This window comes from Anarhichas minor, unplaced genomic scaffold (genome assembly GCF_050575085.1).
Source record: "Anarhichas minor isolate MPS153535 unplaced genomic scaffold, ASM5057508v1 ptg000071l, whole genome shotgun sequence".
NCBI lineage: Eukaryota > Metazoa > Chordata > Actinopteri > Perciformes > Anarhichadidae > Anarhichas > Anarhichas minor.
In genome coordinates this window covers 1,173,507-1,200,948 of record NW_027466517.1, presented here as the reverse complement: position 1 = coordinate 1,200,948, position 27,442 = coordinate 1,173,507, and the positions used below count along the sequence as shown (strand labels likewise).

Genomic DNA, 27,442 nt, shown 5'->3' with positions numbered 1-27,442 from the left:
GGCCTGTAGATTCAACACACGTAGGAACGAACCCGCACACTATTTAAACTTTCCACGACGCCTTATTAAAAAGCCACAACATGTAATTTTTCAGGCGGTCAGTGCAGTATATCCGTCCGTCCATCGACGCTATTTAAAGTAAAGGAGGGCAAATCTTCACTCCTCGGCCCCATTTCAACCAATGGCAGGACGACTGGGACTGTTTTAGCCAATGACAAACTAGTCTGAATACGCACTCCGTCGGACGACGACTACCATGGACAGTAGTGTCCTGCGGTGTAACTAACTTTTAGCATTTAGTTTCGTTACGGATCAAGACGGTAAGTTTATCGCTACTTTATGGACACATTTACACATGTAGACACTCTGGTTAGCTTCGTGTGACTTTTTTTTTTTCCCCCGAGAGAAAACTCGGTTGTGGGTATCAATACTTCGTTTCGCTCCACGTCTGTAAACTAACAACGTTATCCACTGAGCTCCATTTAAAAAAAGAAAGAAAATAAACTTGAGTTATGTATCGTTTGTGAACGTTTTTTCTCGCTTTAATAATGTTGGTAAGTGCAACATTGAAGTGTAGCTGACCCACTTAGGCCCAGATGCAACGCACGCTAATAAACGTAGAGTCTTATGGGTCCTCCGTAGTTTCGTTTTGTACTTTAATGTCGTCCTTTCTAGTGGGTTTCCACCTACACTCCTGTTGAATGCCACATAGATACCTCGGGTGTATATTAGCCTCTGGTCTCCGATATGTCAACGCTGTGTGTTACACGTATTATGAATGAGCCTCGCGTGTCTGCAAACGGCTTAAAGCTACTTGTTTTTGGGAACGTAACATGCAGACGCTATTGAAGTTATACTACAACACTCACACGTTTCATGACACATTTACTCACCCCAGACACAATGCGACATTACTTTAACCACGAAAAGGTTCCTCGTGTTTTTGCCCCCCCCCCCCCGCCAAACTCGGTGATCATTTTCCGTCCTACTCGTGCTTGCAGGAGTGAGGTGGGGGGAGCTGCTCTGAGCAGAAAATGGGGGAGCTCGAGGGTTCATACCGGGTCCTGCAGACCCCTGGCATACGGCTGGGAGCCCAGTTCAACCCCGGTATCAGCACCTTGGAGCCGGGCCAGAGCCTCGGCGGCAACATGGTCAGCGGGAGCAAGAACCACGGACGAGGGCTACAAATCCGCGTGCAGGGGCTGGACGACTCCCAGGAATTCTTTGATGTCGACGTAAGTGTCTCCTGGACTGTTGCGCACAGTCCCCGTGCATCTTGCATGCTCTTTTATTGACACTGTTGATACGGTTGTGCCGCACAGCAGGCTACATCTGACCCGGGCTACCGTGGGGGTGCGTGTGGCTCGGGGTTTGGTGACAGATGCCACATGGCTTTGGTGCTGAAATCCCTTCCCTCCTTATGGCTTCTTATTCGGGTAACTTAGTGTAACTCACCAGGGTACTTTTTTAGTTTATTGGCTGTCACCTCAACTCAAGTAGTAGTTAAGTACTTTCTGTTCCTAAGCATTGGCAAATCATATGGCCATCCAGGACTCGAGCTTGTTTATGTTTACCATTTTAAGTTAATTTGTTTCAGCCTGTGTGTTCAAGGGAAACGACTGGTTCATTCTTGAATCATCAGCTTGTGTTTTCCTGTGTGGAGGTTGCTGGAATAGCTTCCCAATAATATTTTCTCTCCTGTTTTTAGTCTCGTGTTATGCTTTCTTTCTTTTTTTTGACTTGAATGTTGATGAAATTGGCAAACAGGACAGTGTCTCCCAAATGTTGGTTTCCTTTGTTCTGCCATCATCCCTGCAACTACAAAAACAAAATAATCATATTTAAAATAAATAAAAAATAAATTTTAAAGCAATACAGTGCAAGGCAAATTACACAGAATTTTAGAAGTAATTAGCTACCATTAACATGGTCTGTAACGAAGCAGGACGGCTGTCATGTTTCCTTTTCATTGTAATTACTTTACAGAGAGGTTAATCCTTTTTTTATTTTTTTTTAAAGATTGGCTGTTAGTTTAGGCAAACTTTTTAGATCCACACTGTTGAGGTGCTTTCCGATGTTTACTTGCCAAGTTGCCGCTGGAGTCATTCAGAAGGCAAATAGGAAGCAATAAGGAAGCCACTCTATCAGAGCAAGTTTCCTGTCTTTTGTGTGTGTGTGTGTGTGTGTGTGTGTGTGTGTGTGTGTGTGTGTGTGTGTGTGTGTGTGTGTGTGTGTGTGTGTGTGTGTGTGTGTGTGTGTGTGAGAGAGGGGGGTATCGGAGTGGATTCTCCACAATGAATAAACGCCTACGTCAGTGACTGATCAATGTTTTTATTTGCAGCGTAATAAATCTAGACTTATGGGCCACTCATTCTACGAGAATAGGTTGGTGTGTTTAACTTGTGCAACCACTCTGTCCTAAATCCTTGCGTTGCCACAACACTAACTGTTCTGGCAGATGTAGTTTGGGGGCACTGCTGAGACGGACATTTCATAATCTTATGCACCATATGTTGTCTCAAAGTCTTGCGTTAATAGAATGTGACGGGAACAAGTTTTAATTTGTCTGGAAGCGGATCCCTGCTCATCTCAAAGGAAAATAAACTTTCAAGAAGTTTGTTTTTTGTGTCAGTTTGACCCAGAGAGTTCAAAGTATATGCTCTGGACATTGGTGTTTATAGGAGGTGGCAGACAGAAGTACATACCTCCTGCAAAAAGGGGAATGACGGCAATCCTGTTGTCAAGCAGACTGCAGTTTTTCCGGGGACAAGATGGCCTCTGAGAGGCTCTGGTGGCCAACATTGCTTGATGTCGCTGTTCATTCACACAGAAAGGGTCGTGGGCTGTTAGGAGAATAGTATTTCTGTCTATGCACTGAGTGGCTGCAGAGCAAAACATCCGCTAACATGACTAGTGTTCAGAACTGCCTGTGTGCTATATATCGTCTATGGGTCCACAATCCCCTTTTAATGAAAAATGCATTGTGATTGTAGTTTTTTTTTCTTCATGCAAAAATAGATACAAAATTGCAGCGTTGAATGGTTGTGTCGTCCATGCAACCGCCTCCCCCGATGGTGGCGTTTTGATTGCTCAGCTGCCTTGGTCGTTTGTGCAAAGTCTTTATCGTCCGTCATTACCTGCACCCTCTCACTAGATATTGTCCTGGCTTTGCCACGCTTTATGCTTTTGCACCTGTAATGCGTAACGGATTTTACTCTCATGATGGGGTGACCGCGTGGACACGTGGTACGATTTGAATACGCGTGTTCGTGGTGCTGCGACGGCCAAATCAGATCAGAGCTGCTTTGATCCGTGGCCTCCGTCTGCTGCAGGTACCCAGCATGGTCGTCGTCATCCAGCAGACATTTGCTCTCGCATGGCTCTCGTCCACAGGGCCCCTCCCCGCTGCCAGCAGCACAGGAGAAAGCTCAGCCTTGTGGTTTGTGGACAGGGCAGGCCAGGCCCAGGCATGGCAGGGGAAACACAGGCTCCTTTTATCCACCAACAGCCAGCCCCCTTCTTCTTTTGCTGGGGCCCTAACTCTCAAATAAAAAGGGCCCAGGGTTTGGACGTGGAGCCACGGCCGTGTGAAAGTGCGGTGCAGTCGGGGCATCGGTGGGAGGGAATCCGGGAGGGGGTGGCTTTGCTTTAGTGTTAGCAAACAAGCACATAAGTAGAGGGGTTGACAACCAAGTGGGTTGCTGGTGGGGGTGGGGGTGGATGGCCTCTGGTGTTAAAAGAGCAGCTCTTCAGAGGGAGCAGTCGTGGCCAGTACAAAGTTTGAGTCAGGGCGGTGGGGGAGGGGACGCACACACACACGCACACACACACACACACACACACACACACACACACACACACACACACACACACAGAAGTGGAGCCCTGCTAAAAGTTTGGAATTTCAACCACTGGCCTGCAGCAGAATCAATTTTTGTTGTTTTTTGCAAAACTTGTGCATGTGCTGTTTTTTTCTGTTTGTTCCAAGATGGACTTGGTCTGGATGTTGTTGTGTTTTGTGTGAAATATTTATTTTTACTTATCCTGCAATAGTTAAAAGATAAAGTCATATCAGACTAGTATTGGAGGTTATAAAAGCGGAATTGGGCGTCTGTTTCGTGTCAAAAACAATGAGCCAGTACAGCTGAGCACTTGGCTCTCATCTCTACGAAGCGCTCCCACTGTCACGCTGTATGCTGAAGGAGCCAAACACTCAAGTGCATAGAAGGACTTGTTTTGTGTGATCTCTCCTGCTGTTATTGTTCTGGTATTGTATTTTGCCGTTGGGAGCAGTTGGCAGCCACTCCCACCTGTAATCTCTTTTATTTTTTTAATACTTTTTCTTCTGTGTTTTGGAGGCCAAGACGAGTGTTGACAGTATCTGGGTTACACAGGTGACCTGAGCAGAAGGCACACTAAAAAAAAAAAGAGAAATAAACCACCTGATCCCGATTACCACAGTATTGCGTGTATCTGCCAAAACAAACGCTCCTGCTCAGGTGTATCCTGACCAATGCCTTTTTTTTTTTTTTAAATGAAAGTCTTCTAGTTGAGAAAAGCATCAAAGGACCGCTCGATCTGAGAGATGTCTCCTCGCAGACTTGTGACAAAGGCCACCGGTGTGCAGGGCTTTTTAAAATGCGTGTTCTGACAATGTGCGTCCCGCTGTGTCGAATGCAAGTCCCAACACACCCCCTGCCGTCAGTAGGAGGTCCTGCCCCAGCCCCACTGCTGTTTACTGGTTGGCTGGGGGAGTATGAACCACGCTCAAAACCTGTCATGCGAGCTACACCCAGGCCTTTGATTCCAAATCGGGCTGGGTGACGTCTGGGTCACCTGCGCTTTTATGCGTTTCCCCTCTTCGTTCTATGTGCATAGCAGCTTTCAAACCCTGCACGTGTATATACACTCCCCCCCCACCCCCCCCCCTTCTCTTCCCCTCACAAACACGCACTCTAACACGTCCACACACACACACACACACACACACACACACACACACACACACACACACACGGGAAGATTTGTCTCCCAGAGAAACATCTGCTAATAATCCCTACTGCTCTCTGAGCTTGATTGGGTGACCCACTGACCGGCCTTAACGTTAGAGCCCAGAGATGAGACGGAGGTCTCAAGTTTGGTGTGAACAAACTCACAGATGCGCTCGAACTGAAAAACGCCGGATGGACTGTTGGGTAGCAGCCCGCAGGATTTCACGGCAGAATGGTTTTAGATAAATCGTGGTTGAAGACGGGTCGGTTAATGTCGACCACATTTTTTGATATATTTTTTGTGAATAATCTAATTGAATTCGTTTTTATTCATGCTTTCAGATGATTGAGGAATGATCATTAGTCATGATAATTGTGATCATTAAACTAGAGGGATTCACAATACTCACTTTTCTCTAATGCAACATGTGGAGCTGCTACTCACAATTGTTTTATCAATTCATCAGTGGTATTATTAATGAAAATAATCTTTTAAAATAAAATATCAAATTGTGAAATAAAATTTAGAAAAATGCTCATCATAATCTCCCAAAGTACCTGTTTTAAAACTGCTTGTTTTGCACGACCAACAGTTCAAAACCCAGATATTTCAATTTGGCTACAATATAAAACAGCAAATCAACGGCCGACTGCAAAGATCGTATATATTCATGAATTCAATCTTCATCACTGTTCTGGAATGCAGAAATGCCGAGCATATTTCAAGGCCGGTATAACAACTGTGTGCCCGCAAGTGTACACAGCAACCACACAGATAAGCCGGCGTGGTCAGCGGTGAGGGGAAGTGATCTGCAAATGTCTGCGGTGTGAGGAGATACCGTGTAGAAACTCCTCTGGAGATAAAACCAGGTAGATGATTCAAACTTCCTGTATGTTCATGCAGGAGGATGTGAGGGTGATTTTTATTTTCATTTTACAGTAGCGTACCGTGTCCCTTTTTTTTGCCAGCTGTCATCCATCGTTCTCAGATTTTGGAAGATAAAGGATTTTACTCTCCCCCTCAAGAAGACGGAATAGTGCTGTGAATGCAGTTTCACATTCCTGCAGAGGGTTAATGAGTAACACAGAGTAGTTTCACTCATGGCTGCTACCCTGAGGGGGAAAACATCTGTTTATATTGTGATCTCCCTTTGTTCAGGTTCTCTTGTCAAACCAATCGCTTTATTTAAATAGTTTTTATAGCTTGTTAAAAGAAAATTGAAGAAAAAAAGAGGTGGATACATTTGAGTTCCATGTCCAAGTTGATTGGACGCATTGTGCCGGTTTAGCATGCTGTAAATCTGCTGAAAGAGGTCAACATTGTGAACATTAAAAGGGAAAGTACGGATTATTGGATTATTGAATCCAGAGGGAAGATTACAAAAGCACTTCAGATGTTTGACCCCGTCTGCTCAGAGCTCGGTGCATGACGACGCTGACTCTTTTGTTGAGTCGGCATTGGCACAACTCCCCTGAACCAGTCAAAACTGAGGCAGAGTCCCTTTAAAAAACGTTCCTCACTTTTGGCCGCTGATACGTTTACTGATGCTGTCCGGATTGGACGTCTGTTCCGCACTCAGACAAAGTATTTTAACACACGTTTTGGTTGAGGTCGGGCTGTAATCAGACACTGTAAATGCACGGAAGAGGGCTGTTTTACAACAGATTCCTACATTTATAGACGTCATGCCAGAAGGTTTCACCTGCAATTTATTTATTTTTGCAGAACACACGATTGTATCAAAGCAATGAAAAGACTTCACTACAGTAAATCTCCCGCGGCTCTTTGAGTGGGAATCTTTTACTTCAGCCAATGCAAAGCAGTTCTTTTTTTACATTTTTTTTTTTTTAATACGGCTTTTAAAAATACTATTTTACATTACAACCAGATGTTTCAGGCTATTCCCCCCCCCCCCCCCCCCCCCTCCAAAAAAAAAAAGAAGTCAAGGGCCAGGATTCCAAAACCTCAAGTGCAGTGTGTTCTTAGTACGTAGTAATTAGCTCGTCGTTTAGTGAAAACAAACCCCAGAGCGTACCAAAGGGTGAACTTGGGCAGATTTAGCTGCGCTCCAGATAACTTTTTCTTTTATTGTAGAGTGGGAAGCGTTTTAGCCTTTTGACTTGCTCATCCAGAAACTATTTGAACTGACAGATGGAACATAAGCAGCCATAAAGCACACGTGAAGTGGATCATTTTCAGATGCCAAATATCTTCTGCACCACACAGACGGTACACGAGTATGGCCCTCCTCACCTCAGCCCAAGCAAAAAAACACAAATGTAGTTTTGTCTGTTGATCACCTATGTTGTTGATCCGCTATATTGTTCTCCAGACTTTTTTTTTTTTTTGTGGTGAAAACTTTCTGTTTATTGAGGTTGTAAGATGTCTCATCTGTGGGCTTTTAAGACCTTTGTGTTGGCACGGTGATGGAAATAATGATTCCTTCTTTTTCTTTCAGCCGAAAGCTGTTGGACAGTTTCTCCTCTGTGAGGTCTTCTTGAGAGGCAACCTCATAGAGAGGGATTACTTTGGCCTGGAGTTTCAGAACATGCAGTTGAACTGGGTACGTACCAGCCGCCGCCGCGTCTTTGGTTCAAATGCATCGACCGTCCAGGAACCCACATGTCAGTCTGGTATTGACCAGCAAAGGTTACAGCTTGTTGGCAACAACTTGTTCAGTTGTTTCTCAGTTGCTCTTCTTGTAGCTTTCCACAGCAGTGCAAAACGGTGATGTAGTATTGTTTTTACTGGACTCACACAGTATATAATCTAGGGATATTTTTAACTCGTCTGGCACAAGCACCCTATACACAAATGTCAGACTTTCCAGTGTTTCATTCCTCCAGAAACATAAGTGGAATTCAAGACCACCGGATTTCTTCTTTTTGTAAAGCAACAGAGAAGAGATATTGAACACACTGTATATCTTATTCAAGGAGAGTGGAGCCTCTGTTGGCCCACTGGCTTTTTAGCTCATATATTCAGCAGCAGGAGCATTAAGAAGCCATACCCCATATATATATATATATATATATATATATATATATATATATATATATATATATATATATATATATATATATATATATATATATATGTATATGTATATATATGTATATGTATATATATATATATATATATATATATATATATATATATATATATATGTATATATGTATATGTATATATATATATATATATATATATATATATATATATATATATATGTATATATATATATATATATATATATGTATATATATATATATATATATACATATATATATGTATATATATATATATATATATATACATATATATATATATATATGTATATATATATATATATATATACACACACACACACACACATATTTGTTTGAAAGACGCTTTTACACGCCAAGAGTCGAGCACTATGTTCAAAGCCCAGCAACTACAAATGGAAATGACTAAGTGCCTCTAACTAAAAAAGGGAAATGACAGTTGAGGTTAAAGTTCAACTACATCTTACTTTGGCAGTTCTGTTTTTCTTTAATTGTTCCTCTGCCACATGTAAGAGAAGAGTTAGTCCTGAAAAAACAAAGAAGAACGCAAAGAAGCGTTGTTGCAGTTTTAAGCTTTTTGGTTTAAAACCATCGTCGGGTGTGCCGGCTGGTCGCTCGGTTGCATTCAGCCGATAATGTCACAAGTCTAAACTGTAACATTGAATCATTGAATATCAACACCTTTTGTAATTAGAAACTAAGAAAAAGATTCAGGCCAATATCAGCTGATGCCAGGAAGGAGTCCTTTTTTAAAAACCAGGAAATGAGTCAGCATTTTTGCACTTCAGGTTCCCTCGCTAGCTTTTTACTTCTGCCGATTGCATTTACGCTTCAAACATTTGTGAACATTATCTTGTTTGCCACAGAGCTTATTTTACCGCAATAATACAAAATCCAATGTAAAAACAACCCATTGGCTTTTTGTGGAGGGAACCAGTGCGATACTAACTTCCGGGTTTGGCCTACAAAAGCGCGTCATCTCCGCACCACCGTGTTATGCAACATGTCTGTCTGCATCGAGCACATTCCTCTCTCAATCAGGCCCAGATGGAGCAGGGCAGGCAGGCCTCTGCAGCGAAGACACACACACATCATTCTATCAGCTAGATGCTGACATAACCTACAATCACTATGTCATTAACGGTCCGGCCGGTACCATCTGTTAACATTTCGTAGAAAACATTTCTCATATTATGGCGAAGATGATTACTATTTCTTTCTCTTCAGGTTTGGCTGGAACCCACGAAACCCATTGCGAGACAAGTCAGGAGTAAGTGAGCTCAAACATTAGCTCAAATCCCGCCTAATGAAAGTGTATCTGTGCGCTGAGCATCTAGTCTCGTGTTTTTCTTTGCAGGACCGGCAAATGCGCTCTTCAGACTGTCGGTGAAATTCTTTCCTCCGGACCCCGGTCAGCTGCAGGAGGAGTTCACGAGGTCAGTGACTGTAATTTCCTTCTGGATATTGCCTTTATCTCGTGCCTGTGTCGAGGGGCTTTAGAAAATACAGTGATTTTTTCTTTTCAGAAGCTCACGATTACGGTGTTCAGAGCATTATCGTATTTGTCCTCCCAAAAATGTTAATGAAATTCTTTGAATGCTTTGCTGCAGTCGGTGTAGTGTCGATGCATGTGTTTATTTGAGGAGGTATTTTGTGAAGGCCTGCTTTGAGATATTATTTTACTGGATGGACACTAAGCCTTTTTTGTTTAATTTTTATTTTTTTCACAGGTACTTATTTTCGCTGCAGATGAAAAGAGATCTGATGGAGTCCAGGTTGATCTGCACAGAAAACACCGGAGCCCTGCTGGCCTCTCACCTCGTCCAGTGTACGTTTTAAGCTGCTAACTTTTATTTGACTGTTATATTAAACTGCGTTTTAGCTAGGCATAAAAAAAAAAGTCAAATCTTTGGTATTGCTATAAAACGACTGTGCCCACGCTCAAAATAAAAGCCAACGGGGCCTCGCTTCATGTTTACGTTTACCGTGACTCGCTCAGAAAAACTGACGTGTCGCTCTCCCACAAACCACAGCGGAGATCGGCGACTACGACGACTCAGCAGACCGGGACTTCCTGAAGACGACGAAGCTGTTGCCGTACCAAGAGAAGGTGCAGGAGAGGATCATGGAGCTCCACCGCAGGCACCTGTAAGTCGCTCCACTCCCATCTCTCCTACATCTTCTCCTAACCACTTTCCCTTTGACCTCGATTGGAAAATGTCATGAGGTTCGAGGTCAGACACGAAGGAGGATTCATGAGGACTTCTGCTAAGAGAACCAAGAACTGGACTTGTGCTAGGCGACTTTATTTATAACACATAGGAAATGAGCACCGTGACAACCTCCACGAGTCCTGTGCAAAAACAAATCACACCTCCTAAGAAGAATGTTTTCTATTAATGCTCAATTAAACAGCGCCGTCAGACGTTGCTGACCGCCGAGTGGTGCATCACTTTAAATGTTGCTGCCGAAGCATTGTGGGCATTATCTCCTTTTAGTTTCGTTAAGGATGGTCCGGTGTACCCTACGCTGAAGGAGGTAAGAAAGGAATTAGTGAAGCACCTTTTCCTTTCGAGAATTCGACCAGCTCTCATCATGGCTGCCGCTTGGATACTTCATTCAGGGTCATTTCACTCTGTTTGTAACCTTCATTAGTAAAAAAAAAATTTAAATCTAACGAACATCCTGAACATTCAGTCGGGGAGTAAACCAGTTTGAATTAAACCAAAGAGTTATCGTTTTTTTCCTGAACCTCAGTGACAAAGCGAACCCCCTTACAGCTGCTTCAGCAGCTGTGTTGATGCCGCTAAGTAGCACACACTTATTTCTGCACATTGTCTCACCGCTAACACACAATAGACCAGCTGAGTGCCAGCACATTGTTGCGTCGCAGCTGCAGACGGGACGCTTCTGCTCAACTCTCGTGTGTACAGTCCGTCATATATATATATATTTTATTTTGTTTTGGTTTTCTTTTTAGTCTCTAACAGATGAGACTTAAAATGAAAGTCCAAAGTTGAAATAGAAAGTGCTGTAGCATGGTTATACCTTTTGTTTTTTTCAGTCTCTTAAGAGTAACGAGAGTAAATGTGATTTGTTAGGACTGTTGCTGTTTGACCTCGCCGCGCCATCACATCGTGGGTTTGTTCCCTGAGATCGCAGTGGAAGAAATACAAATTACAAATGAATGCTACTGAACATTTCCAGCTAAATGTTGAATAAAACCCGACATTTTGAGTCGTGACCACACAGCGCCGCTCGCTATTCCTATCCCACAGGGTTTATCACAGGAAAAACAATGTTTTGCAATGTGTAAACAGTGGCACGTTGTCTCTTTTTTAATGTGGCTTCACAACACAAACTGCAATGAGGTAACTGAGCTGAGAAAACCCCGTTCCTGCTAAACAACCGTAATGAGAGGGTTTGCCCCGTCTCAAAGAGTCCAGAGTCTCACAAAACCCGCTCGTTGCACTTTTCCCACCGCCAGACTCCTCGTTAGCTCAGCGCTACTCTACGGCCAATAGGGGCTCCTTTCAGCCCAGCGTGTAAAGACCTTCTGCTAATCTCTTCCCTGGAAGCACAAGCAGCGAGTTCCCTCGACCTAATCCCCTGCTCTGGCCTGCTCTATTAGCCATAAGGCCAGTGGGGCAGGGGAGGGCCCTAAGGAGATTTCCAGTGCTTAGCAGATGAACAAAATTAGAATGTGGTGATGATTGGATGGATAGGTCTCCCTAGCATGCTGTTTGGTTGTAATCCCATGGTTTTAAATAAATCCTGGAAATTGTGAGGGATTTAAGGACACACTGTGCTGCAAACGAGTCGCGATGCAACAACTGTGTTTGAAATCAAAGACACTGCTGAAGCCTCATTGATTGTGATCATTAACCTTTTCAGTTTGAGAAAGAGTGCCGTTTCAGTGAGCTTCTGGCATCGTGTATTCAACGGAGAATCAAACAAAATCTTTCAGTATTGATGGCGCCTTCAACAAAATCCATCATCTAAATGTGCTCCTGGAAAATACCGGGCTCAGAGAAATGATTGATTTAGCTAATTATGAGCTGCTGGCAATGTCTGTTAGTTATTCTAGAGAAAACCCAAACACACAGTATCTGCCTATTGACAGAACAGTCGTTTGATAGAAGGCCGATATATTTTTGTTGTAACAAATGTGGTGAAATATTACCAGTCTTTTTTTTTTTTCTTTTTTTTTTTTTAAAGAGCTGAAGGCCGATCATCAATTTGTTCACTGCACTGAGAAAATTTGTGTCGGTGTAGTTATTTTGGTAAATGGGGGGTTTTCTGCTAAATCACAATGGGTAATTTCATTGTTCTGTATAATTTGGTCTAATGGAGCCTTATAGAGGCCCAAGGAGGAACTGTTCTTACCCACAAGTGTTGATGTTTTTTTTTCTCCTACATTTTGTCCACTCCAGGGGCCATACTCCAGCTGAATCAGATTTCCAAATCCTGGAAATTGCCCGTAAACTGGAGATGTACGGCGTCCGCTTCCACCCAGCGGCCGACCGGGAAGGCTCCAAGATCAACCTCGCCGTCGCTCACATGGGCCTTCAGGTTTTCCAGGTGGCTGCCGCTCTCACGCCAGCTGTGTTTCGTGGACGTGACCCTCGGGCCCTAACAATGTCGCTAAAGGTTATTTCTTTCCTCTAACATTTCTCCCAGGGCAACACCAAAATAAACACCTTCAATTGGTCCAAGATTCGCAAACTGAGCTTCAAGAGAAAGAGGTTCCTGATCAAGCTCTACCCAGAGGTTCACGTACGTATCGGGTGTCTTGATTCAGAAAATGCCAATGTCGGGCGTTGTTTTATCCGTAAGTCTCCACATCCACCGTAAAAGGGACCAATATACTGTGTGGTTTTAATTGTCTTTCTCTGTGTGTTTTCAGGGGCCCCATCAGGACACACTGGAGTTCCTGATGGCCACTCGAGACCAGTGTAAAATCTTCTGGAAGATCTGCGTGGAGTACCACTCGTTTTTCCGCATGTTCGACCAACCCCTGCCCAAATCCAAAGCCATCCTCTTCACCAGAGGCTCTTCCTTCAGATACAGGTACCACATACGGACAATAGACAAAGGCACGTATCCCATAAGGTGTTTTTTTTTAAATTCAGAACTCTCTCTTGTCAGTGGACGGACTCAGAAGCAACTCGTGGACTACGTCAGGCAAAACGGTGCGAAGAGAACTCCATACCAGAGGTGAGTGTTTTCATACAAAGTCTTCACGCTGTTTATCAGAAAGACGCGCTGTCTTCTCGAGTATTGACTGAGAAATGTTTTCCACGCTGCGTTCGTATAAATGATTCATTGAATTGTTTCTCGTTCAGGAGGAACAGTAAAATCCAGATGTCTGCTCGCTCCTTCACCACAGATGTGCCAAAACAGGTCAGTGGCACTACAAATGGAGCAAAAACGTTAATGAGTAAACTAATACAATTTCATTTATTAATTTCTCCTCTTTTTTTTTTTTCTTTTTCTTCCTCCCCCCACTCTGTTTTTTCCTTGTGTACAGAGCTTGTTGTTCAACGACAGTCTCGGTGCCCCAGGCTCCCCCTCCTCCGCCACCGTGTCCTTCCACCCGGCGCACATCTCCAGCGTCCTCCCGCGAGCAGAGCTCCAGCCACGGCCTTTGCCCACACCGAGCCGGTCTCCAGCGCCTCCCCAGCAGCAGCAGCTTCAGTCCCCTCTGCAGGCCACCAGACCCCCGAGCCCTCCGAAGGAAGAACCTGTCAAGGCCGCGTCTCCGTCTCACTACGCTTTTCAAGGTGCCCCTAGAAATCAGGCAGCAGGACACTGCAGCCCCTTGTTTGTGTGTGTAGAGGGTGGCACTTCCCAATTGCAGCCCTCCAAAAATGGCAATGAGGATAATGAGCGCGGCAGGCGAAGGGGCACGGGGTCCTCGGTGGGAGGGGGTGGGGGGAAGAGGAAGGGGGTCCTTACGCCCGAGGCGTTCGAAGCGAAGCTTTTGCGTGCCACACAGAATCACGCGCTCTCAATGTCCAACTCGCCGCTGCACGTCACCGAGGAGTTCATAGATGACGATCCCACCGAGATCTCCTTTTACGGCGGCGGGGCCGAGGCCTACTCTTTCGGGCTCGAGGAAGATCGGTTCAATTACGCGGAGGATTCCTACCCCAGCGGAAACGCGCTGTCCAGCGTGGGCATCGAGGACTTGTTTGAGAACAGACGCCTTTTCCCCGACAACTTCGAAGGCCACTCCGAGACCAGCTCGTTGGTCAATAGCCGCTCCGAGTGCAGCAACCTGGACAACCTGGGGCTCATCTCGGCGGGCGAGTCCATGTCGGCGGGCTACGGAGGCGGCGACTCGTCCTCGCTCTGCCTGCCGGGCTCCGACATCCAGTCGGAGGCCAGCTCCATGGTCAACTTCCCGGCGTACTCGGTGCGGTCGGAGAGCAGCTCCGCCGCACAGTTCGGTGACCTGGTGGAGCAGTTCGAGCAGCTCAGCTACCCGCCCACGGCTACCGAGGGCTCCGGGAACGGCAGCTCGGACACGGACTCCGACTGGGGCTCCGACAGCGTCCTCCCCCCCGAGCAGAAACTGTTTCACAGTAATCTGCTGTTGGGCAGCGGCGGGATAGAGGGTTTCCTCCGGCAGTACCACAACCTGCAGGCCCTGGCACTCGCTGACCCGTCCGGATCCCCTCATATTAAAATGTAGAATCCCGTGTTGTTCCAGCACTTAATGATGAATAACTTTAAGCACTCTTTGATAATACGGTCTCGGCAACCTTTAATAATCGTAAGACAAAGACGGTTGCACCACGTGAACGTGTCCGGCTGTCTTTGTGTTTAAACGTGGAGGGATTTCCGTCCGCCCGCTGTGGTCACGCTTTCATTTTTAGCTCTCCGTGCTGATGAGTGGCGGGAAACATCAACTGTTCCATATGTTGGTTTGCAGCAGCACTTATTGCTTTTAAGTTTTGATCAGTAATTTGACCTGCTGTAGCCCTGCCACGGTCAGTCTGTAGTATATATATATCAGTCTTCTTTGTCTTATCCGCAACATTCAGCCCGTTCAGAGCAGATGTCGATCATGCATTTTGGGTGAATCCCTCGAGCATTTCAGGAAATGCAAAACTTTTTTGTGCTTTTACTTTGGAAGCTTTGTATCTTTTTTATTACATGTTTTCAAGTCCTTTTTTAAAACACTAAAGTACACATGAGCGTAGGAATGTCTTGTTAGTTTTGCCTCCCTTTTGCTAAAAACATAGGAATTTAACTCGGGATGTCAGAATAATATTCTGCATCCACCTTAATAGTTTCAATTTAATGAAACCGATATCGCGGAAAATCCTTAATGCGTCTCTAATCTCAGGGTAAAGAAGACAACATAGTCGTCCAGGTTCAGTGATCCTCACTTGTGCGCCTCACTGACATCTGCTGGCTGTTCTTCACATCACACCGGTCCACAGCATGAACGTAGTGGGTGTCCTGTAGGCCCACTACGTCTGAAGGATAGAAATAGACACACCGGAGTGTTTTGGCTTCATGCTGAGCTTAGTTAAAGAATGTAAGCAGTGTACTAGTGAGCCAGTAAACTACACTGTTGACACCACTTTCTGCTGAATGAATGTATCCTCTCACATGTACGTATGTAAGGCTTTGTGCTTCTGTAGCACACAGTTGGTAAACCATGCATTATAGTGTCTGATACTTCCTACTTACTAAAGCTGAGAAGGTCTTATCAACATTTGAAACTGTTAGAAATCAAGGACACCCTTTGGGTAAAGTAGGAAAAGGTAATTTCACGACTAGAGGTTGATGTTTGTCTCTTTTCTGGCACGTGGCCCTTCAGCATCTTTTGGCTTTAGCTGTCTTCAGGGTACCAACGAGGTGGTTTGCTGTTTATTGGAAGGAATCGTGGCAGGTCTTTTTGCACAGTAACAATAACGATTCATATCTCAGTGCTTTTATATCAGCTGGTATTATTTTTTTTTCATGTTCAAGTATTGGCATAGGAGCAGTCGATAGCTTTAACACGGTACGTCGCTAACACACTAGCATGCACAGAGCTTCTTTTTTAGGCCTCAAAAACATGCGTGTGCCGTCTGGTCTCGACAAGTCCGTCTTAAAGTCAGCACTACAAGCTAATACTGTGTTGATATCTAACTAAATCGGTCGTATTTTTTACATTCACTGATGTCATTTCCTCCTCAAGAAAGTCTTGACTTGCAAAGTGCAATGTTTTTTTTGTCTGAGCCCACTTGACTCCACTTGGCTTTTGCAGAGTTTGCTATTTTCTATACAGGTTAGTCTTTTTGTGTGTCTCGCACCGCCATGCCTTTAAGCACTTACTTTCTCTTCTTTCACCCAACATGCCTTTCACGCGTATCTCAGGTGTGCGTTCCGGGTTACTCTCTATTAGCGTCGGGATGTTTTCGGTGAACATCCATGTGGGAAAGGGGCAGTTTTGCTCTTTTAGGCAATAGTTACATACTCAGCAGTTCTCATTGTCATTTTGAAGGATGGTGAGCAGCCATTGTCGTTTCATGTGCCATCACTAAACTATGAGAGCGTGTGGAGCTGGTCGGTCTGATGGAGGGTTTTGTCCTGGTGGCCTTTCTTTCTTATTTTTGTGATTCTCCCCACATCTCGACTAAAGATCCAACCAATGACCATAACCAGCTTCGCTTAACTGCACTTAGGTACCAAGTAATCAACACGTAACCCTGAAACATGTATATTGACTTATTATAAACAACCTGTACTTCATGTGTGTATGTTTTTACTCAAGAATAAAGTCATCACTTTTGGGTACCATGAATGTCAGACTTAAAATTCTTCTTTTTTTTTTTTTTCAGACGCAGACCGACATTTAAAAAACACACAAACTTTAACAGAAACTCCAGTAGTGTTACACGTTCAGATCATGACGGAAGAAGTTTATCTTGCCCTCGTCTTCTGAGTCCCAAATCTGAAAACGGCATTGTTGATATGTATATAAGATTTTTTGGGGGGGGTTTATACAAAGACAACAGACTGGAGATATTGTGTAACGGTGAGCTGTTTCAGCCTCATCATTTTCTGAATAATAAAAAAAAAACGAATGAAACTCCCCAGGATCAATTTTGGATCCTACATAGAATTCTTTAAAAGCCTTTGTTTATCCAGCTGCAGCAGCTTCTGTTGACTCCTCACTTTAGTCGGTCCGTTTCTTTTTTTCATCCTCCTATTAATACGGAACACTCTTCATTGTTACGTTAGAAAAAAAAGACGCCTACGTGCAACAAGTAAACACACGCCGCCTTGTTAAATTTGAGGCAACACACTTGTCTGCTGTCGGGGGTTGGGGTGCACTCGTACACAAAGATTCCTCAACTTAATTCCAGCTCAGTGTGTGTGTGTGTGTGTGTGTGTGTGTGTGTGTGTTTGGACAGGCTTTGTGCCAAGTCATTCCACAGCAAACTCGTCGTCCGACCTTCCTTCTCTTCCCCTCTCGTGTCGTTCCCTGTCGGATAAACTATAAACGACCGTTTGCCCTCCAGACAAGCCACATTCCTGATAAGTCTTTGCGTGAGCAATTATTTCCGGGTCGAGTAGTGTTTTTTTCCTTTTAGGCCTTCCCCCCTCCTTTTTTTTTTTTTTTTCTCTCTCTCTCTCTCTCCATTAGAAGTGGAAGAACAGCTGTGGTGATCTGTGTAGCCCAGTGTTTCATCTGCTGGTCTTGTCTCCTAATTTGAGGCAGAACAAAAGCAGGAGTTCTGTTGAGACGGAGCTCGTATAAGTTGGCTATGAATCATTTTGTTGTTGAGGGCTCTGAAAACAATGGTGGGGGGGGGGAGATGTGGGAACCATTACTTAATTTGGTCTGCTCCGCCGTCTCCCCTTTACGTTTGTGGGCCCGACGCGTGTGATGAGGCGTTCGGCTTGCTTTTGTTGAGACGTGCAACACTCGGGCGGTGTTTTTTCTTTCGGAGAGGAAACCAGGTTAGATGAAGATGAAGTTAAGGATTTGACTTCAACCAATTTCTAAAGCTCACATTTTACTTCCCCCAACTTCCTCACACTGTAGTTTAATTAAAGGATATTTATTAGACTTAAATGATTTAAAATCTAATTTTATTCCATGTCACTTTTCCCTCTGCCACAGATTCAGCCGTGGACAGCCCCCAGGCCTCCCCCTTCAGCTCCAAGGGTCCCCTCTGCCTGTCTCCCTCCTTCCAGATGTCCACCCTCAGCCTGCCGGGCCAGAACCCATCGCCCCTGCAGAGCCCCATCCTGAGCGAGGTGGGCAGCAATGCCAAGCTAGAGGAGGAGGAGGAGGGCAGGAGGAAGGTACACCGCTCACATGCCCCCCCCCCTTTTTTTTTAAGGGTAGAAATGATTTTCTAAACCGTTTGTCAGTATGAAGGCGTTTGTATTTCGTCATCAGGGGAATGTTGTCCATCGCTCAGTTTTGAAACTCTTCTCCCTCAGCGATATCCCACCGACAAGGCCTACTTCATCGCCAAAGAGATTCTGACCACGGAGCGGACGTACCTGAAGGACCTCGAGGTCATCACTGTGGTGAGTGTTTGCTACCGAGGCCAGGTAGAAATAATGTGGTTATTTCAAAACAAATGTAGAAGCCTGGACTGTATTTACTTGTGTTTTTTTCAAAAATGGTCAAATTAAATAATACAAAAATTAAGTATGTAGAACTTTTCAAAAGAAAGTAAATAACAAAAGACGGGTAAAACGATTAACAGTGAACCAGACCCGTGTGACTTTAATTATTCATTTCACATTAAACAAATGATCGATGTAAAGTATTCTCGACTGAACAATCTAAAGTTAAGGGGGCAGCCCTACAGCTCTCCTACGTATCTTTAAATGTAAATGTTTTTTCTCATTAAATCTTCATGAACCACGAGCCAGAAAGGACCTAATGACGTGATAAGAATTTGCTCTGTGTGGCCCACAGGCTCTCAAACAGATGGAAGATTTTGTGTAATGAGTCTTTTGAACTGGAGGATAAAAAAGAAAAACATCTAACAAAACTCTCAATAAATCTGAACATGAAGCCTTACATTGGGACTCTCATCAATTCTTCCTCTGGCAGACTTCGGTTGCTTTGCTTTTTCTGTTAAACGTCTTAAAGAGGAAATGCTCGACTCATAAACCTCATTTTCATACATGATCATGTTTACATACCAGTCTGTGTAGTAGGCATGAATAATCGGTCGTCCCTCTCCTGCTCCTCAGTGGTTCCGCAGCGCTGTGATCAAAGAAAACGCCATGCCCGAAGGCCTGATGACCCTCCTCTTCTCCAACATCGACCCCATCTACGAGTTCCACCGGGGCTTCCTCAAGGAGCTGGACCAGAGGCTGGCTCTCTGGTAGGTGCTGCCTTCAAGTGTGTCTCTGTGTGACAACACGTGTGTCCGATGACATGCTAATAAAGACAAAAAAAATTCCGCAGGGAGGGACGCTCCAACGCTCACGTCAAGGGGGACTACCAGATGATCGGCGACGTGATGCTGAGGAACATGTGCGCTCTGAAGGTGAGAACGCTTCTCTCTCTCTCACTCTCACTCACACACGCGTTAGAGCGGCGAGCAGGAACGTCCCGTGCCTCACGCCGCACGTGTGTTTTATTGTCGCCGCCCGCAGGAGTTCACCGGCTTCCTGCGGAAACACGACGAGGTGTTGACGGAGCTGGAGAAGGCCAGCAAGAGGCTGAAGAAGCTGGAGACGGTCTACAAGGAGTTCGAGCTGCAGAAGGTGTGCTACCTGCCCCTCAACACGTTCCTGCTCAAGCCCATCCAGCGCCTCATGCACTACAAGCTCATCCTGGAGAGACTGTGCAAGCATTATTCTCCCGCCCACCGCGATCACGACGACTGCAAAGGTGAGCGCTCCGCTTTTCTAGGTGTCGGTAATAATCATATGACTTTTGAATCACTTTTCTTCAATGAGGCGGTTATTTATAACGTATAACAGTCTCATTTAGTTGGTTGAGATAGTGGTAGTTGATGGAGACAAAACATTTGCATCACAATGTTCACAAATGAAAGTCAGCTCCAAGTCCTTTATATTAAATCATGAGGAAAACATTTGAAAAGATGGCAAATAAAAAGTAAAAAAGGTTTAATCACGCTGGGATCTGACTAGATGATATCTCTTTGTGTCCAGTCGGGTGATCACAGAATAAGTTCTTTGCATGACTTGTCCAACATACATGACAGACATGTATGTTAGACCTCTTTCATGACTTTAAAGAGTGTAAAGAGAGTCTATTAGTTATGCCTCGTTTTTTTTCACTGCATGATACGGCTCTTCTCGACTCAACTCCGTTTTGTCACCAAACTGCCGTGACATCTTCTTCAACGGGACGCTGAAATAGTTTCAGCAGCAACCAAACCGAGGATCTGTACCAGGTCAATTGTACTGCATAGTTTTTTGCTAGCCAGCATTTGAAAAAAAAACTGGGTCGAGTGAATTCAAAAAATTGCGGTCGCTGTTGACTATAAAACAGCGGGTTTGTGTGGGCGGTCATCACTATTCTCTCTGACCAATCAGTGGTCGGCAGTGTCGTAACTCTACCTTCTAGGAAATCGGCTCAGCTCGCCTGGAACCTCGACCGACGTGGAACTACAGCTGGGCAATAATTCAATATGATGATTTATCCCCTTTCAAAGGAAGATATGAAATCATATATGGAGGTATCGTGATACACAGTTACGTAGTAATAAACTAGCACATGTTAACTCATATTTCTCAGAAAATCTGATAATTTTGGACTTCATTTGTACAAATTCAGGCTTAAACATGTGGTTATTTCACATTCTGACTGACTGACCAGAAAACATGCTACATCATGAAATGTATTGCTTTCGAGATATGAGATGACAAATATCGAGAATGAAGATTTTGGCCTTAGGCGGTACCAAGACTAGAGTGGTTCTATTGCTACCAGCCACAGCTTTTTCTCATGGGAATGGGGGAAAATAAGAAGTGTTCACATGTGTTATCATGGTTTTATGAATGAATCGCTCCGTCTTTTTCTCATGCATAATGTATGCAGAGTCATGTGTGATTCATTTCACACAACGGTCCCGACCAAAAGCAGGCGGTCAAATGGTCGCATGGTCACTGAAAGGAGGTGAAACCTCACTCCTTTTCTCCGTTTGCCACGTTTGTATTTGCGCTGCTCGGAAAGAGTGCTCTGCGCTCCTATTGGTCAACGTGCTCAACATTCGTTTTCATCCCCCCGTCCATGATCAGACGGATATTATGTAGTCTGGTCTTAATTCAATTTTTTTTTTTAACCATTACTGTGGGTTTTGTTCCCTTGCAGAGGCTCTGAAGGAAGTGGCCGAGATCGCCACCCAGCTCCAGAGCAGCCTCATCCGGCTGGAGAACTTCCAGAAGCTGACAGAGCTGCAGAGAGACCTGATCGGCATAGAGAACCTGACGGGGCCAGGCAGGGTGAGTGCAGTGACGGCGAGCGGGGGGTAGAGGGTGCTGGGGAAGCCGTCTGATGAACCTTCCTTTTCTTTTTTTTTTTCTTTTTTTTTCATAGGAGTTCATACGAGAGGGGTGTCTGTACAAGCTCACCAAGAAAGGACTGCAGCAAAGGATGTTCTTCCTGGTTAGTGCGAAACTACTGCTTACTTCTACTGTAATTTCCACACATCAATGCTCCTAAAAGATAACTCTAAATGTTTCTTCTCAGTTCTCAGACATGCTCCTCTACACGAGCAAAGGCGTCACGGCGACCAATCAGTTCAAAGTGCACGGCCAGCTGCCCCTTCACGGCATGATCGTGAGTGTTTACGCTCTCGTTGGCCCTCTTCTAACGTTTATCCCACCACAGCTCTAGTAGAGGAATAGTAAACCCCGATGTGTGTATGATGTGATCAGTGTGTCGAGAAGGGAAGGGCCCCTGGGTGTCCTAACTTTGCATGTCTCTGCTTTTACTCCTGGCTGCAGCTCATAGTGCTGGATACACCGGTAAGTCCTCTGAGCTCCGCCGGCCCCACCCTTCTTCTCCCGCGCTCGTGTAGACGGGTCGCCAAAAGACTGCTCAAGATGCAAAAATCTTGTCTGTGCTTGTATATCGAGCCGTGGACGTCTCAAATGATAAAGTACAAGCAAGGACATAAGAGATGTTCTTTTTTTTTGCCACAACTGATGGGTGTGTTTTGGACTTAAAGGTGGGAACTGATAGGAAGGTAAACCCACGTTATCCAGCCAAGAAGTTCCCGAGAATTTTAGTCTCGAGACTAAAAGGTTCCCGCAGCCCATTGTTGTCTGCGTTTCCATAGCAGGTCTAAAGACCTGCGGAGATTAGGCAAATTAGCCTGCATGACATGGGACGAGGGCTGCTGCTGGTGGTGGTCGCAGGTCAGCGTGCACGCCTGTTTCATCTAAAAACTGCGAAGACGTTTACTGCAGCATAGTATGTACTGATGCACCTTGTAATGGATGAAATGAGAGAAATGAAACAAACGCCGTCAAACAGCACAGTGATTCTCACTCGCGCGATCTCTATTAATCTCTCCCTAACTTGACTTTTATGTAATCAAACCGAGAGAAACGCTCTCCCCTCGTCCTGAATCCATTCTAGAGATTCTTCCTTGTTTGATGATTGAATTCTGTACTGTGTGTTTGACCAATCAACGACGGTCAACCCTGTAGACCACACCCGGAAAGTTCCTGTACTTTCAAAAAAGTAAAAAGCTTACCGTAGACCCTGGTCCCTGCTGTCAAAACAGTTCCTCAAAAGGTTCCTAGTACCTGGGGAAAGTTCCTGCGGTCCAAAAGGTGTTTGTATGATCATCACGGTTTACCTCCACACAGACGCATGTTAATGCTCCGGTAGAGGCCCTTTGGGAGGTCTGTTTGTGACTCCATTCAGACTCCCCGCCTGCGTTTCCCCCCCTTTTTTATCCCCAAGCTCAAGTCATTCATTGTTGACAGATGTGTCTTTTGGATGGAATGCTTCCCGCGTCAGGCTGACGTTGTCTGGGTTTCTCTTTTGTTCCTAGCTTGAGGAGAGTGAAAACGAGTGGTCGGTCCCTCACTGCTTCACCATCTACTCTGCTCAGAGGACCGTTGTCGTGGCTGCCAGGTGAGAAACGAGAACCTTTTTTTTTTATTTTTTTTTATTGGACCAAAAGTTGCACTGTAGTGTTTCTTTAGATAAATAATATAGAATCTTTTATTATGAATATTATATTTTACGTTATGTTTTCTATGCTGTAAATGCACACAACTTGTCACCACGTGTAATTTCGGTGCACGGTTGTCCTGTCTGTGATTCCAGCTCTAAAGTGGAGATGGGGAAGTGGATCGAGGACCTGAACATGGCCATTGACCTGGCCAAGAAGTCCCAAGAGAAGTCCACCATCTTCCTTGATGCAGGACTCGGCGACCACTCCAACCGTAAGAGCTTCTATTCCCTCAGTGTTACCTGAAGACGTACACTGACTGCCGCACTGATTGAGTGGAGACTTTAAAAAATATATATATTTTTCCTCAAGTGACAAAGAAAATATTTTTTTCCTTGGGATACAGAACGCATTCAAATGTTCAGTTAATCCCTTCCAAACAACTTCCTGTCCCGCCTCCTCCTTCCCTCCTCCTCCCCCCTCCCCAGGATCGTCCGACGAGGTCTCTTTGGAGCAGGAGTCGGAGGACGACATGAACTCGTCACACACGTCGCTGGACAAGCAGACGCACCACCGCGCCAACACCACCATGCACGTGTGCTGGCACCGCAACACCAGTGTGTCTATGTCTGATCACAGCCAGGCTGTGGAGGTACTCCTCCTCCGCCCACGTTTAACGCACACACACACACACACACACGCGCACCCATTCACACATCAGCGGAAAAACACAGACGACGAGTAGTTCGACTCGCGTGCACCTGACATTCATCACCACTGCAGCGGCAGATTTGAGCGGCTGCCGTCGTCTCTGCGTGTCACCTCCTCTTTCTAACATTTTCATTTTCCCTCTTTTTTTCCCCCCTCCTGGTGTCTGTTGATATCCTGCAACTCATCTGTTTGACTGTCCCGGAAGGCTCTTTGTGATCGAGAGGGTATTAATAATGTGCACGCAATAAATGATTTCTCTTCCACCTTCTTCCTCCACAGACCTCGAGGACTTTTCTTCCCCCTTTCTTCCTCTCTAAGCTAACACGCTAACCCTGTTCTCTGCACCCTTTTCGCCCCTTTTCTTTTGTCTCCTCGCCCTCTCAGTCTACGGCTCTCCGGCTATCTCACCAGAGCTTCCTCCTCGCTACCTCCTCGGTCAGGGCCAACGACCAAACACCATCACACACGTTTGCTGGTACCGCAACCAGAACCTCTCTCTCACTGATTACCTGCGCATGAACCAGGTACCGGGGCCACGCGCTTTCTCCCTGGATTCTCAGTAGAAATCAGAGTCCCCTGAAAACGGCTAATTATGTTTTTTTTAATTGCATGTTGAAATCCAATGAGAATCAAACATTTTGACTGATTTATTTTTATTAAGGTTTCACACTGGTTTGTTTATTGATGCATCACATTTTGTCGTCTATTTCTACAAGATCACACAGCATAAAACCAGATTGCAGCACTCATCATCCATCTCAAACTGTACCTACACAACAAAACAAGTTAAATACAAATAGAAATACAAAAACACACAACGCAGCCACAGCTCTCCGGTTTAAGACACACAAAAAAAAGCAACTACAAACTGTTACAAAAGGAGGAAAATGTTATAGAATAGAGACTACTAATGTAACCCAGAACAGAGTATGTCTGGCTCTTCACAATTGAAGGAAGTCTTGCTCACAGAATGCTCACAGCCATAGAAAGTAAAGCAAGTCTTTTTTTTTTTTACCTGGTAGTTTTTAGCAACATCTCGGCTTTCCAAGATCCCAGCAATTACTTTGGTTAATCCAATTTTACTATAACTAACCAATGGCCAGAGCTGAGGGGAGGATAAAATGTAATTGTCCTTTAATCGCATGGAAATAAGGAAATAAACGTGAATACCCAACAGCGACTCATCTCCACATTATTACATAAACAAAGCCTCTATTGGCAAAAAGAAGTGAGCATTTTAAAGTTAGAGCACACCTCCACACTTTTACAGCCCTGGTAAATACGCAAAAGTTTTCTATGTAATTGGTGTCACAACTAAGCGCTCCCACACAGCCACAAATAACAAAACATCAGTTACAATCACCCGTCCAACCTTTTTTATTATTTTCTGCCTAGAACCAGCTGTCGGGTTACCTCCTGAGGAAGTTCAAGAACAGCAACGGCTGGCAGAAACTGTGGGTGGTCTTCACCAACTTCTGCTTGTTCTTCTACAAGACTCACCAGGTCAGCACTGGTGACCTGACAGATGAATTCATTTGCTGCTAGAGTGGCGAGGCATTCGGTCTGTATTCAGAAAGCGTTTCCCCGTCTCTCGATTGCAGGACGACTTCCCGCTGGCCAGCCTGCCGCTGCTCGGCTACACGGTCAGCACCCCCGAAGAGTCGGACGGCATCCACAAGGAGTACGTCTTCAAGCTGCAGTTCAAGTCCCACGTTTACTTTTTCCGGGCGGAGAGCGAGTACACCTTCGAAAGGTAAGCGACTCGTTGCGGCGCACGCCACGAGGGGTCGGCCCTCACAACCGCAGAAACTTGTTTAATAAAAAAAACAAAAAAAAACAACCCTGTGTGCTTGTCTCCGCAGATGGATTGAGGTGATCAAGAGCGCGGCCAGCACCACGGGCCGGATGAGCCTGCTCATACCCAAAGGAGGTTCCGTGGAGATGAACGGAAACTGAATCGGATGCTGCCCGCACCTGGAGGCTGGGCCTCCCCGGGGCATCAGAGAGACCATCAAGTCTTTTTTTTGTCGTTTTCACGCGGAGCAAAGATTTGGACAATAGCAGACTGAAAGATGCAGCCAGTTAAAATAGTATTTAACATTTCTCAGCCTAAGGATTTAATTCTAACGGTTTGTAAAATGCTTACGTTCATGTCAGTATACAGGACATAATGAAAGGGAGACATTTTGATCCGTGTTTTCTTTGCATGTGTAGCGCTCAGTTGGGCCGTTCACATAGATGGACTGATTGGAAACACTGTTATATGGGACCAACTCCAACACAAAGGGGGATTTTACTCTTTAGCACGTGATGACTGAAGCTTTGTTGGGACACAGATGATACACAGTATGTGGGGAAAAAATGAAGGTGCACGATAGAATGTGCTCTCTGCATTGAAGGTGTGCGTGTGTGTGCGCGAGAGAGACGGAGGCGAGCAGGAAGTTCACGGGATGTTGAAGCAAGTTTTAAGTCGTCTGGAGATGCATGGGAGGTTTAGAGAAAATCTGACACGCACACGATTTTGGTTGCAAACGTTTGGCAGCATTTGTGAGATTTTTTTTATCTTTTTCAAGAATAAAGCTGTATGAAGTATTAGTATGAGCAGCGTTCCTGATAATGGGAGGTTTCACGTGTTTCAAAGGGAGCTGCTTTAACCTGTAGTTGGGCAGCGTTGCGGCCAGTTCGGTGCTACATTTCTCTCTTTAATATCAAATGTATCCTGCTTTTATTCTTTGGCATAGGGATAACATGAGGAAATATTGTGCAGTGGTGACTCTAGTGTGCAAAAGTCACAGGTTTTCCCCTCTAAAGGCGAACCAGAAGAACACATTTTGAAGTAATTGTACTCGGTAATGATGTCGGGGCTCATGGGAGACACCAACGACGCTTATTGTCGGTTATTTGGTGCGCTACATGCACACGTGATATTAACCGTTATGTTTTTTTGTATGAAGACTGGAATCTTTAACCCCCCCACTGTATGCGTGTGTGTGTGTGTGTGTGTTCGGAGAAGCCACTGGAGCTGCTCACGTAAGGTGATGATGGAGGTCCTCTCCAAACCATCTGACATTCTGTGTGTGTGTGTGTGTGTGTGTGAGAGAGAGACTGACTGACTGTTGCAACAGGTTAACAAACGGTATATGTTACTCCTATTTATTGTTTAGAGTCGTCATCAGGGCCGTTGCTCCCGCATCTCCCCCCCCCCCCCCCCACATGTAGTCTTCATTTTATTCCATTGAAAAGATCCTAACGAATAAAAAGATCGTTGCAATCACACTCTCTGTGGCTTTGTGCTGATATTTATCAGGGAACATGTGGCCGGTAGATACATACCAAATGTCCAGTGGTGGACTTTTCTATTTGCTGTATGTTTCTTTACATGTCAACGGTATAAGAGGCTGCAGTTGCTACATTATGTTGAGATCATTTTTAGCCGCCAGGTTATCTTCATCAAACATTACTTGCAAAGCAACTCTAGTACAGGTTAGTGCTATTCAAAGTGAACTACAGATGACTCACGAGCTGATAATATGAATGTAAACAGTGAAACTATTTTGGGTC

At 44.9% G+C, this 27,442-nt stretch overlaps 1 protein-coding gene across 4 annotated transcripts; it reads left to right on the top strand.

Annotated features, from left to right (window-relative positions):
- The first annotated feature begins 49 nt into the window (after positions 1 to 49).
- Positions 50 to 27,157, top strand: farp2 (FERM, RhoGEF and pleckstrin domain protein 2). 4 transcript variants are annotated; one of them, XR_012947788.1, is made up of 27 exons: positions 50 to 320; positions 1,002 to 1,235; positions 7,451 to 7,555; positions 9,264 to 9,306; positions 9,394 to 9,472; positions 9,767 to 9,864; positions 10,070 to 10,184; positions 12,470 to 12,617; positions 12,717 to 12,812; positions 12,943 to 13,106; positions 13,185 to 13,253; positions 13,382 to 13,439; positions 13,567 to 13,819; positions 18,166 to 18,350; positions 18,492 to 18,581; positions 19,260 to 19,393; positions 19,477 to 19,558; positions 19,668 to 19,905; positions 21,355 to 21,485; positions 21,580 to 21,648; positions 21,733 to 21,822; positions 23,048 to 23,130; positions 23,326 to 23,444; positions 23,659 to 23,822; positions 24,266 to 24,405; positions 25,277 to 25,384; positions 25,483 to 25,510. XR_012947788.1 is itself a non-coding variant. In XM_076079358.1 (27 exons), exons 2-27 carry the CDS (start codon positions 1,035 to 1,037, stop codon positions 25,835 to 25,837), a joined length of 3,120 nt encoding a protein of 1,039 aa, XP_075935473.1. In that variant the 5' UTR covers positions 53 to 320; positions 1,002 to 1,034; the 3' UTR covers positions 25,838 to 27,157. The 4 variants fall into 4 exon arrangements, 3 of the variants coding, with proteins under 3 accessions (XP_075935473.1, XP_075935471.1, XP_075935470.1); XM_076079358.1 differs by lacking the exon at positions 24,266 to 24,405 and adding an exon at positions 25,744 to 27,157 and having other exon boundaries at positions 53 to 320; positions 18,166 to 18,302; positions 25,483 to 25,634; XM_076079356.1 differs by lacking the exon at positions 23,659 to 23,822 and adding an exon at positions 25,744 to 27,157 and having other exon boundaries at positions 54 to 320; positions 25,483 to 25,634.
- The last annotated feature ends 285 nt before the right edge of the window (positions 27,158 to 27,442 follow it).